At 47.4% G+C, this 12,356-nt stretch overlaps 1 protein-coding gene across 7 annotated transcripts in view; it reads left to right on the forward strand.

Moving 5' to 3' along the window:
- The first annotated feature begins 231 nt into the window (after positions 1–231).
- Positions 232–12,356, forward strand: part of ATXN7L1 (ataxin 7 like 1) — a 247,649-nt gene continuing 235,524 nt past the window's right edge. For all 7 annotated transcript variants that reach the window (XM_047841233.1, XM_047841239.1, XM_047841267.1 and 4 more), the window contains exons 1-2: positions 232–429; positions 954–1,022. In XM_047841233.1, the coding sequence (XP_047697189.1) occupies positions 249–429; positions 954–1,022 (250 nt within the window). In that variant the 5' untranslated portion in view covers positions 232–248. The remainder of the gene's footprint in view (positions 430–953; positions 1,023–12,356) is intronic.

Below are 12,356 nucleotides of genomic sequence, written 5' to 3' on the forward strand. Positions count from 1 at the left end.
GGCCCCTCCCCCGGCGGGCGGGCCGGCAGGCGGCAGGCGGGCGGGCGCGCGGCGAGCTGCAGGCGCCTCTCTGCTGCCTCTGGCGGCCGCGCACCGCCGGGCCGAGCCCTGCCGGCCCCGGGCGCCGAGCGCCGGCTCCGGCTCCTCCCCCTCGCTCGCTCTCCCCTCCTCCGCCGCCTCTCCGCTCCCTCCTCCCGTCCCTCCCTCCCTCCCCCTTTCAGAGCACTCAATGTCGGAACGTTCCGAAGATGACGTCGGAGCGTTCTCGAATCCCGTGTCTCTCGGCTGCTGCTGCCGAAGGAACAGGGAAAAAGCAACAAGAAGGAAGAGCAATGGCGACACTGGATCGCAAAGTGCCCAGTCCGGAGGCGTTTCTGGGCAAACCCTGGTCCTCCTGGATCGACGCCGCCAAATTACACTGCTCCGACAGTAAGAACCCCACCGCCTCCTCCTCCTTTTATTATCCTGTAACCTTTCCATTCACCTAGAGCCACTGGGAAAAAGTGTGTGTGTGAGAGAGAGAGTGGCCCCCGGTGTCCTCCATGCTTCTCCCTCTCTCTCTAAATAAATACACACAGAGACAGATCATCAATGCACAGAGAGAGGCCCTGCTGCCAGGGCTGTCTGTCTGTCTGTCTGTGCCCGGCTCCCCGTGGCAGCCCGCGGGGTGGGCTTTCACAGCCCCACGGTGTATCTGTTTAAAAGGCTACTCTGTTGCTGGTTGCATAGTTTTTTTTGGTACCTATCTGGGCCAGGTAGATGGCAATAAGGACTTGGGAGAAAATGTTGCATTGTCAGTTTTTGAAAGATTTTCATGTACAGTATTTATATCGATCTGTTTGCAAATAAACACTCTCCCTGCCCCCCTTGACTTTGGCTTTTTCCCCCCTTTTTGATCTTTTTTTTTTTTCTTTCCTCATTCTCTTTTTTTTCCTTTTCTTTTTCATCTGCAGATGTAGATTTAGAAGAGGCTGGAAAAGAGGGTGGAAAAAGCAGGGAGGTTATGAGGCTTAATAAAGAAGGTAAGTGGAGCTACTGGCATTTTAGTGTTAGCATGTGTGGCACAATCTTCACAGGATTTCGACTATAATGTGAATTGTTCTGCTGGGTACAGAGTGACTAAGGCTTGTCAAAAATCGAGCACGCCCAGGTGACTACTGCTTCATGTTAACTTCTTTCAAAGTATAAATACAACTGGGGGGGGGGGAGGGGGAGACTGTGGAAGGCAGAAGTTTACAGCACTTTAGTTGAGGTCCACGTTTGGACCTTCTGATGCAGATCTGCCATTCACCTTTGGAGCATCACTGCCAAATGATGGGGGCGGGGGGGGGGGTGTTGAAATCTCTGAAATGAGGAGCAGGGCTCCCCTCGCCGGCATCCCAGCCTTCCTTATAGGTAAATACAGAACAATTTAATGAGCCCCACATGGTCATTGGTTCCAGCCGCCACTTCTCCACTTTCCACTGGAAACCATTGTACACGGCAAACCTTTGCAGCAAGTTATGTTTGGCCCACTTTGTGTGTGGTCACAGATTGTTACGTGGCCAGCAGGGTTCGGGACATCTGTGTGCGCAGCCCCCAGCCGGTCGCCCATCTCTGTGTCCCCAGCGTGGAAATACAGTACCTGAAATGGGACACAGTGAGTAGATAGGTCATCCCAGACTGAGGCAGGGGAGGGGAGCCACAGCCTGCTGGAACTGGGCATCAAACACACATGGCCGTCATAAATAAATCATATCCTGTTCGCGTTTGCGGGCCTGCCATATGTAACTCTGGCCTATTCACATGGAGCGACTCCAGAGGCCACTTTCTGCCGAACAAATGGATGGGTTCATTTGAATTGTGATTTACTAACTGGGTGTCTTGTAAACATGGTTGGCTGGAATTGGGGTGGGAGGAAGGCATGAGGGGGCAGAAGAGGTTGGTGGGAAGTGTGGAAGGAGTTCAGCCATAACTAGGCCGTGGGAGCCTTGCTCATCCAAAACGAATGGAGGAAAGACTCCAAAGAATGGTCTCCCTCATAAACCAGGATATCGCCCTGTAAGGCAGTTAAAACCTACTTGGAAAGACAGACCTCATTTTGTGGATCAACACCTAAGACAGTCGGTTTTCTGTGGCCAGTGATCTCCTGACCATCCGGGGAGAGGAAAATTTGTGCTTTAGAAAAAATAGCATGGAGGTTAAAATGCATGCATATTCAAGGACAGTTCTTTAGCATAGTGTTCCTGCTAATTAAGCACTTTGGGAACGAAACCTTATTCAAAAGATGCTTGCCTCTAAACATCTTAGTGTGATCTTGCCATGTGTCTTTAGGACATGCAAGGGAGTGATGTCGAGTGGACTTCTTACAAGTGGCAGCTTATTTGTGCTAAACGCCCATGTATGTTGACAATGGAAAGTATCACTAGGGATTGTTTTTCTTTATGAACTCTGGAAATCTTTAAGAGCTTATGGGACTCGGTGTTCAGGCCCCTGGCAATGCCAAGGTTTTCGCAGAAGATGAGGTTGTGAAACCTTAAAGTTGAACAGAGGTCGTGGTAGGGCACCCATTGGCACCTCTCAGGCCTGGGTGATAGATTGTGACCATAGCACACAAAACTCATATTCTGCACCCTCCTCCCTGCTTCTGTTTTCAAAAGACTCTTGCTCTCAGATGCTCTTCGCCTTGTGAGAAATAGATTTTTTAAAGGAAAAATGAAAAGCTCTACTCTCCTCAGAAGTCACAAGTGGTACATCCTGGTTATTATAGCCTTTGTCCTGTAAAGGTACAAAGATTTAGCTCCTAATTATATGCGTTTGCATTAAGGGCACCCACTGTTCAGTGTAACGTGCAATTGCTGAGTTCACCGAATAGCCATGTATGGGCTGAAATCTCTTTGTTCGTGGGCCTGGAGGAGCAGGCTTGGGTTAGCAATCCCTGAAGGTCTCCCTGGTATGTGCATATAGTTTTCTTTACAGGGAGAGTATACAGCACTAAATACCTGTTCCCCCCGTGCTGAGGAATTTAAGGGTTGAGCTGGGACTCCTTGTCGGGATGTTTGGTTGCAGGGATCTCCAGAAACACTGGTTGCATTAGTCTTGCCATGGGCCTTCTTGTTGGAGTCCCCACGTGGGTGGCTTCAAGGTGGACACGTGTTTGTGGATGGGTCTCCAGGACACAAAGGGGCTTCGATGTGATCGTGTCTATCCATGTGTGTGAAACACACACATTGACCATGACACTATTGGTAGGAAGCAAGTCTTGAAAAGAAGTTTGGGCTTTAATGGCTGTGAGTGAATAAAAGAAAGGGTAGGAATTCTAACTGAGAAATGAAGGGGCATGATCCACTTTTTAATGTGATGTTTTAAATTGTGGTAAAAAATTTTAACATAAAATTTACCATTTTAACCTACTTCCAAAAGTACAATCTGGGGATACCAAGTACATTTACAATGTTGTACAACCATCATCACTGGACATTTTCTGAATTTTTCATCATCCCAACCAGATACCCTGTACCCATTATACAATAGTTCTCCCTCCGCCCTCTGGTAACCTCTGGTCTATCTTCTGTCTCTATTATGAAGTTGCCTATTTTAGATTCTCTCTCTCTCCCTCTCCCACCCCTCTATCTCTCCCTCCCCATTTCTCATTTCACTTAGCATAACATTTTCATCGTTCATCCACGCCGTAGCATGTGTTGGAATTTCATTCCTTTTTAGGGCTAAATAATATTCCATCGTGTGCATGTTTTATTTATCCAGCCACCTGTTGATGGACGTTGGGCTCATTTCCACCTTTTAGCTGTAGTGAATAATGCTGCTGTGAATATTGTCACCATGTGATATGTTTTGTAGACTAAGCTCAGGGAGGAGAGTTAGCCTGGAAATGCAAAAGAAGAAACATAGTATCGCCTTCTGCTTGTGTCTGGCCACAGCTTCAGAAGACCCAGGAAGGACTTGCAGTGGTTTTGAATAACCTGATTATTGGAATATACTTCCTTCTTCATTCCTCTTTCACCTTTTTTGGCTTCCATTCACCTGTATCAGTGTGAAATGTTAACGCTTCAGAATTTCTGTAAGGAATTCTTCACATTAATGTTATTTCATCTAAAGTTAGCTAAAAGCACAGTTGACAGGAATTTGGCAAACATTTTTCCACCTTGCCAGATCAACACCTGGGTTCGGAAGGTGTGCTGACCCGTGCTTGAACATGGTTGCATGGGGTTATGCGGAGGGCAGCCGAGCGCCAAAGGAGCCCGAGAGAGGGCTTTGGGTCATCTTCCTACAGTTCCCCTATGTGACCTTGGGAACATAGGTCATATATGACCTTCCCTTCCCTGGGCCCCTTCTCTCACTTATAAAGTAAGGGAGTGGGATTAAACATTCGCCCAAGATCCCTTTGAGACTGCTGAACCTGACTTTCCCTACTGAATGTACTTCTATTTGAAATGGAGGCATGCCAGACAGGCTGTTTTTTAAGAAACAACAACAAAAAACGAAGCCTTCCCGTTAAAAATATCTGAAACTACTACACAGTGGGTCTGTCTTCTCATTGTATCTTCTCCTGGTGGTAAACATCACTGTCTTTCATAAACAAGCATATTCTGTGAATAGATTGTCAATGCCATGTGGTCTTGAGGACTCTGAGAAAACTGAGGGTCTGAATTCAAAACCCAGGGATGTGTGTTGCCTAGAGGGGAGAGTAAGTTGGCTTCAATCAGTGTGGACCAATGAGGCACTGAGATTCCTTAAGAGGAAGGGTCCCAGGAATCTTATTAGCCTAATCTAAGATGTGAAATTCAGCTAGGATAGAAAATTCCAAGGAAGGCTATTCATCTAGTTAACCTTTTAAAATAATCTTCTCTCTAGCTTCGGAGATTTATCTGAAGACTTTTTTTCCAGCTAATTGGGGAAAAGTGCTGTGATGGAGAAGGATGGTCTTCTGTTCTCATTGTCTCACCTGAACTTTTTTTAAGCTCGTCAATTCCTAACTAAGGAACGGGGTGCATGTGGTGCATAAGTGCCCCGAACTCTATACAATGGAGATAGTAACAGGGTTGTGAGGATTGACTGAGATATTACAAAAGGACCCAGCACATAGTAAGCGCTTACTGTTTGCCTTTGTCCTTTTTTTTTAACTGTTATAATGATTATGCTTATCATTTATTAATGAAGCTATGTCTAGAAAACTTTATTATTATGATTAACTTGGATTTTTAACTAACCAGTGACAAATGAAAGAGAGATTACTATATCAGAAATTTCATTTTCATCGTAAACCAGGTTATCATAATTTTATAAAGCTAGTGATTAAAAAAAATATATTTCTGTGACATCCATGTATTTAATGGTGCACAGTGGATATGTAGTTTGATAAGTTTTTATCAAGAGGTAGAAAAAATATTTAGGCAGGTTCGGGCCTGAGGCTAAGAAGTGTTTACAGAGTTCTGAGGACAGGTGAGATGTAAACAATAATTTAGAAAATGATCGATAAGTTGTTTTATCTGGTCACTGAGACAAGAAAGTCCTCAATAGATCCTTGTTTGGGCCTTTTGGAAGCCTATGCTTGTTACTTTGGGCATTTGTGTTTTCATGTACCCAGATGTTTTGCTTTGATGGAGGTACACTTGTGGAACGCTTCCAATGTGAAAGGTGCTCAGGGTCCTGTAAGACCTTGCCGTGATGGTGAGACTTTGCTGCTCTCCTGAGATGCTGGCAGAGTTGGGGGGAACACAGCAGAAGCAGGGAGCATGGGAACATGTTCAGTTCAGGTTTAGGAGTCTTGCCGTTGTGGCAAATTGGAGGGAAGGATGGCAAGTGACCTGGTAAGAGTGAAGTGTTCCTGGACACCAAGCCAGGGACCCAGCGACAGGTGGTGGAGATTTATGGGAAAGTGCGGACAGCTCCCCTTTGTCATTATACAGACACCTCCGTATCTATGCTAATAGGAGATGGGGAGAGACCAAGTCCACAGATTACACAGATAAACCTCATTTTTGCCATTAATTTCAACTTCCTTCTCCATTAAGCCTACCTGCCTCCTCTTTTGCTAACAAGCAGCAACAATTTGTTGGCTTTGGCATTTCATTATCATCTCTCTCATCTCACCCAGCCCCAGCATTTGGGATGAAAGGACAGGAGAGACAGAGGGGCCTGCAGGTGGTAGGGAGGAAAGCTGGGAAGGAGAAGAAGGGCTTGGAGAGTGAATTTGCTTTGGAGTTGCCCCCAACTGATGGGGTAGAGGGGGTTCCAGGACCAAGACCGTGAAGCAGAGAGAACATGTTTCCAAAGCCATCTAATTCTGAAAATATAAAGCTTCTAAAATGAATACCTCTTTATTTTTTTATTTTTTATTTTTTATTTTTTATTTTTTATTTTTTATTTTTTATTTGAGAGAGAGAAAGAGTGAGTGCAAGTAGGGAAGAGGGGCAGAGGGAGAGGGAAAGAATCTTAAGCAGGCTCCACGCCCAGCACAGAGCCCGACACAGGGCTTGATTCCACGGCTGTGAGCCGAAATCAAGAGTCAGACGTTTAACTGCCTGGGAACCACCCAGGCGCCTCATAAAATGAGTATCCATTACACATACAAGCATTTCCATGTGCCTGTGTCTTCATGTGGACTCTGGCTCCTTCCAAAACAGGAAGTCAGACAGGGTGGGCACACTTTGAAATGCTGTATGTGAATTTGGCTTCTATGCACAGTTCCCTGTGCTGGGTTCTCATCGGATATCATTCTACATGAATAATTTTTTTTTTTTTAGTTTCAAGAAGATGTAGACTTTTATACATACCCACACTCATTTAAACGCTTCTTGTTTTCTTTAATAATGTTCATGGGTTACAAAATTCAAGAAGGTGTGCAGTGAAAAGGAAGCCTCCCTCCTCCCCCTGTCCCCAGTTGCTTCCAGTAGATACGCATACGTTTTTCCTTCTCGCTTACCCAACACAGATGCTAGCATACTATAGGGACTGCCTGGTGTCTTGCCATATCCATTCATCTTACAGAGCGGTCCTTATCAGTGCATACAGAGCTACCGCATTCTCTTTTGGGTGTGCCCATGTGATGGCATCATAACTTAAGCCTTTGAGTGTCCTGCTTAGCTTGGTCTGCGTCATGCATTTGAGACCGAGTGTGCTGTCACAGTGTGCCGGCACCGGACGAGGCCTGGGGATACGGCAATAGAAAAGCACCGCCCCTGCCTCATGGCTCCTCCAACCTAGTGGCAAAGGCAAGTGTGAGAAGTCATGGTGACCGTGGTGAGTGCTCTGATAGGGAAAATATGGGTGCCATTGAAAGCCATGTTGGAGGGACCTAGCTTACATTAGGGGCTCAGTGAAGGCCTCCCCGAGGAAATTTTATTTACGCTAAAACCTAGAGGATGAATGGAAGTTTCCATGTGCTTCCAGGGCTGGCCAGGGTGGAGTTAAAGGAAGCAACATGCGTGAAGGCCCAAAGTGTGAGAGTGTATAGAATGTTCTAGAAAGAAAAAAGGCTGGCACTAGACTGAAGCTAGCAAAGCAGAGAATAAGAACGAAGTTTCTCAGCTGCGGTACTGCTTCTTCATGGTGGGGACTGTCGCGTGCATTGCAGGGTGTTTAGCAGCGTCCCTGGCCTCTACAAGTAGAGTCCAGAGGCTCCTCTCCCAAAAACATCTCTAGACGTTGCCAAAGTTCCCCTGGGCTGGGGCAAAATCACCCTGATGGAGAATTACTGGTGTAAGATGAGGCTGGAAAAGTAAGAACACAAGAAACATAGACTGAGGTATTCACAGAAATACTCTGCTACCCTCTGTCTGTGTCTTAGGCCTACATTGCAGGTGAGTCGACCAAACTGAATACTCAGCAGGCGTATACAGACCTGTGACTATCCCCCAGCAATGGGCTACACTTAGGAGGGTCTAAAGAGAGAAGACCCCATCCCTCCCTCAAGAAGCTCTCCTCCCAAGGTTTCCAAGATGACTCCTTCAAACCTTCAGTTCCAATCTGTCCTAAATAGTGACAGTAGTGAGTTCAGGTTCTAATTCTGGGTGGCCCACCCTCCCTTACTGTGGGTAGAGGAGACCCTGAGGTGCTGATTCTGATAATGATGGCGTTTATTATATGGTGGCCCCTGATGTCAAAAGCACCATGATGAAGCATTAAGGATTTCAGTTTATATTTATATTTAAAGTCAGGCTGGAAATACAACTGGCGTTCTGTGCAGTTTGATTACCCATGGGATTTGTCTGCAATGGGGATGCACATGATGGAGAGCAAAGCAGCTGGTTTCAGGATTTCCGTGTTAAGGACTAGAAAATAGGAAGGGCAGAGGAAGTCTGATTCCTGAGGGCTGCTGAGCTGTGCTCCAAGTGGTCTGTGGCATTATTTAGGACCATAAGGGCATGCTCACTCCAGCCAGTGGTTGTCAGGGGCTGGGTGTCTCTGGTCAGAATTGATTTAGAAAAGTGAGGCAGATTCGGTTTCTGCATGGTGTTCTGTGGACGTTGTGTTTATATCCTTTGGGCCAACCTTCCATTCGTGACACTCCGTTTCATTTATGACATAAAACAGTAGAGGCAGACACAGTGAGACCCTGTCCCAGTCAACTCCCTTTTACCCAGGGACCCCATGCTCTGAGGTAGCCCACCGTTTACACTGCAAACCAGGATCATTTAGTGACTGCAATAGGAGCGATGCCACCAAGATGGTGACATGGGTCGTTCCTGACCTCACTCCTCCTCACAAGAGCAGCTAACAACTATCCGTGGACAAGGCACCACTGGGAGAATCCCAGAACATGGGGGTGAGCTGACGCACCCCCGGCACCACACAGACCAAGACAGACCCCCGTGGAGGGTCAGAGGAGCCCTGCTCCCTGACCGCATTGCCCCCTCCCTCTCCGCCAGGCCGATGCAGCACCGCATGGACAGATTGCCTTGAGCCAAGGCTCCACCAGGGAGAAGAGAGCCCTGGGTGAGGAGGACATCCAGCTGCGGGGGGTCCCCACTGCAGTCTCACCTCAACAGGGCAAATCTGTGGGGCTTGACCACTGGGAGTCCAAATGTGACTGCAGTAATCAAATGTAGCCATCATGGGGAGGGAGAAGCTCAGCTGGCGGGTTGGCCTTTTCTCCAGATTGTGGAAACCCAATGTCAAGGACTGACTTCCGTGTCTCTCTGTCCTAAAACTCTTGGTGCAATGTTGTGTCGATGGTGCGCTCTGGCTGATGCTGTTTGGCTGGCTCTCTCTCTCATTCTCTCCTGTGGCAGAACTCCGATTGGCCACTTCAGCCAAACGGACCTGGCTTGGGACCCTGAGGCACTTGAACTAATGATGACAGTCTGGGAAATCCCTTCCTGCAAGTGGGCTAAGGCTGAGGATCCTTACCATTCAGGGGCTAGACTTGGCTTGCCCAGTTGCCTCTAAGTAAAGCTGGAATCCCACTGTGAGGAAAGCTTTTGTCTTTATGTAGATGCTTTATCCTTGTACCTGTGGTTTCATAACACAATGCCACTTGCCAATTTTAAAGGATCAGGTGCTTAAAGAAAAAGAAGGAAGCTAATTAAGTATTCACTAGAGCAGGACAAAGTGGTACCAGGTCACCATAGTGGGGAAGATAAAAGTGACTCAGGGACAGGTTCTTTGAGCATGGAAGCAGTTACCAGCGCATCCAGTCTCTGGACCTACATGGGATTCTCTGGCCGGAGTGGGGGAGCTGCCCTGCTTCAACATGCCAGTAGGTCATGGGTAACTGGGGTGGGCATGGAGAGACAGGACACCCAAACTGATGACACTAGCCAGATTATAAAGATGGCTGAGACACATTCGTAGCTTGGTCCCATCAGACCAAGGTGGAATCTGGCCCTTTTTAAGAGTATGTTGGGCACGAAAGGGCAGATATTGTGTATTCCACTTACATGAGGTTCCTAGAGTAGTTACGTTCAGAGAGACGTGGTAGAATGGTGGTTGCCGGGGGCCGGGAGGTGGGGAACAGGAGAGTTAGTGTTGAATGGGCACAGAGTTCCAATTGGGAAAGATGAGTAAGTTCTGGAGATGGATGGTGGTGACAGTTACAAGACCGTGTGATTATACTTCATGCCTCTGAACTGTACACTTAAAAAATGGTTAAAGTGGCACATTTTATGTTATGTGTATGTTAGCACAGAAGTGCCCTGGCATTGCAGAGTGGCGAGTTTCACGGAGCATTTTGTAGATCTTGCCTCTGCTGCTTACTAGCTGGGTGGTGAGATACTTCTCTGAACCTCAGTTTTCTCATTTGCAGAAAATAAATGAGGTGCTATCTGGCATCCAGTAGGTACTTAATAATGTAAGCTTTTGTTATGATGATTGCTGCTCTGACCAGGCATTTGGGTCCTCTTCTTTGCGGCCACTTCTAGGCACCAGGCAGCATCCTTACTGCTCCAGCAGAGTGCCTGGGGTTCAGTAGGCACCCTTGGTCAACACTTCGTCCCTGGTTCTTTGAGGACGCTGGGAACAAAATCAAAAGGAGTGGAACCGATGTCCCTGTGCTATTAGTTTTTGAGAGTGAATCCGTTTCAGTAAATCAGTGTGGTCATTCTGGGGACCCTGCATTGAAATCTCTAGGTCCTTAGCATTCCAGGCTGTGGTCATACTGAATCAGAAGGACTAGGAGTAGAGCAAAGAAATGCACTAAAAATTTTTTTAACGTTTATTCATTTTTGAGAAAGAGAGAGAGAGAGACAGAGTACAAGCAGGGGAAAGGCAGAGAGAGAGAGAGAGAGAGAGAGAGAGAGAGAGGAAGACACAGAATCCAAAGCAGGCTCCAGGCTCTGAGCTGTCAGCACAGAGCCCAATGCAGTGCTAAAACCTACGAACTGTGAGATCATGGCCTGAGCCAAAGTCAAACGCTCGATCGGCTGAGCCGCCCAGGTGCCCCAGCATTTTAAACAGGCTCCCCAGGTGGCTTTGCTGTTTCTCAAACTTTCTGAACCACTGTTTATTAGGTATGAAAAGTGGTTCTCAATCCTATCCACCTTGAGAATCTCTTGAGGAGCTCTTTAAAAACAAAACCACCAAGACCACTCCCAGAGATTCTGACTCCATAGGTCTGGATTAAGGGGTTCTAGGAAGCTGCTTATGTGTCTTTAAAAATAACCATCCTAGCTGACATTTATTGGGCATTGACCAGGGGCCAGGCACAGAGCTCAATGTGCATTTTTTCACATAATCCTCATGACAACCCTATGAGGCAATTACCAGTATCAACCCCATTTTAAAGACTGGAAACAGGCTCAGAGAGGGTAAGTGATTTACCCAAGGTGATACAGCTGGGAAGTCATAGAACTGGGATTTGAACCCAGAGACAGGCTTATTCCGGAGATCACATTCTTAAGCATTGGGTCACAATATCGCCCCAGGAGCTAGGTTAGGACTAAGAGGCAGGCAGGCACCCAGGACACACATTTAAGGAGGCACTTCTCACCCTAGGACCAGCCCTGCTAGGGAGAACATGTCCCTTTAAGCAGAATGGTTCCCGTTTCCTTCCCCCTCATGTGGGTAAGTGGGTAAGCCTGCCGAAAGGGCCCCAGGGCTCCCCTGTAGTGAACTACTTTCCTATCCCAGGGCCCCACCTTTAGGGCCTCTGTGGTCGGAGCCCTGGCCTCAGGGAAATCTCAGGAGCCGACTCAAACTGTTCTCTTTTGGGAGAAGGTGTTAGCAAAGATGGTTGCCAGGCAACCCCAGGGCCATCTATCTACCGTGGTGATTTCTCTCTTTTTTCCCCCCTTTTGAACATCTTCTAGGCTGCTTTTCGGTTTCTCTGTTGTGAGTGTTTTCATGAAGGGTGCACTCCTTTGGATGATGGAACAGAGATAGCTTTTTAGTACCTGTCACCTTAGAGGTGTCCTTTTGATGGGTGATGTGCCTGCTAAGTGGGTGTGAAAGACCTTTGCTTCCTTAGCCACACTGAAACCCTAGTTGTCATTGGCTCTGAAGGGACTGGAGCAGCTGAGAAAGGCACAGAATGCGTCTCCCACCTGAGGCCAGGGCCATGTGATCATGTTTGGTTCCATGACTTTGGATTTCACCTACTCTTCATTAACCACAGCAGTTAGCCTTTTAGACGTGATGACCTGGCTCGTCCTAGACGACCTGTTGTTTCTGCCTCTCTCTGTCTCTGTCTCTGTCTCTGTCTCTCTCTCTCTCTCACACTCTCTCTCTCTCTGTCAGTGGTTTCAGAGACCTGAAGAACTCTTGATATGTGTTTCTTTTTCAGTGCTGTCCCCTCTCCTGTTCAGTCACCTCATAGTGTGGGGTTTCAGGTGACCTTTGACAGGCCCCAGACCCCTTGGTCTGCCAGCCAGTGGTTTGATCCCTCTGGCAGGGGCCGAGAGCTCGTGGGATGAAGCACCTTC

The sequence above is a fragment of the Prionailurus viverrinus genome, chromosome A2 (assembly GCF_022837055.1).
Source record: "Prionailurus viverrinus isolate Anna chromosome A2, UM_Priviv_1.0, whole genome shotgun sequence".
NCBI classification, from domain to species: domain Eukaryota; kingdom Metazoa; phylum Chordata; class Mammalia; order Carnivora; family Felidae; genus Prionailurus; species Prionailurus viverrinus.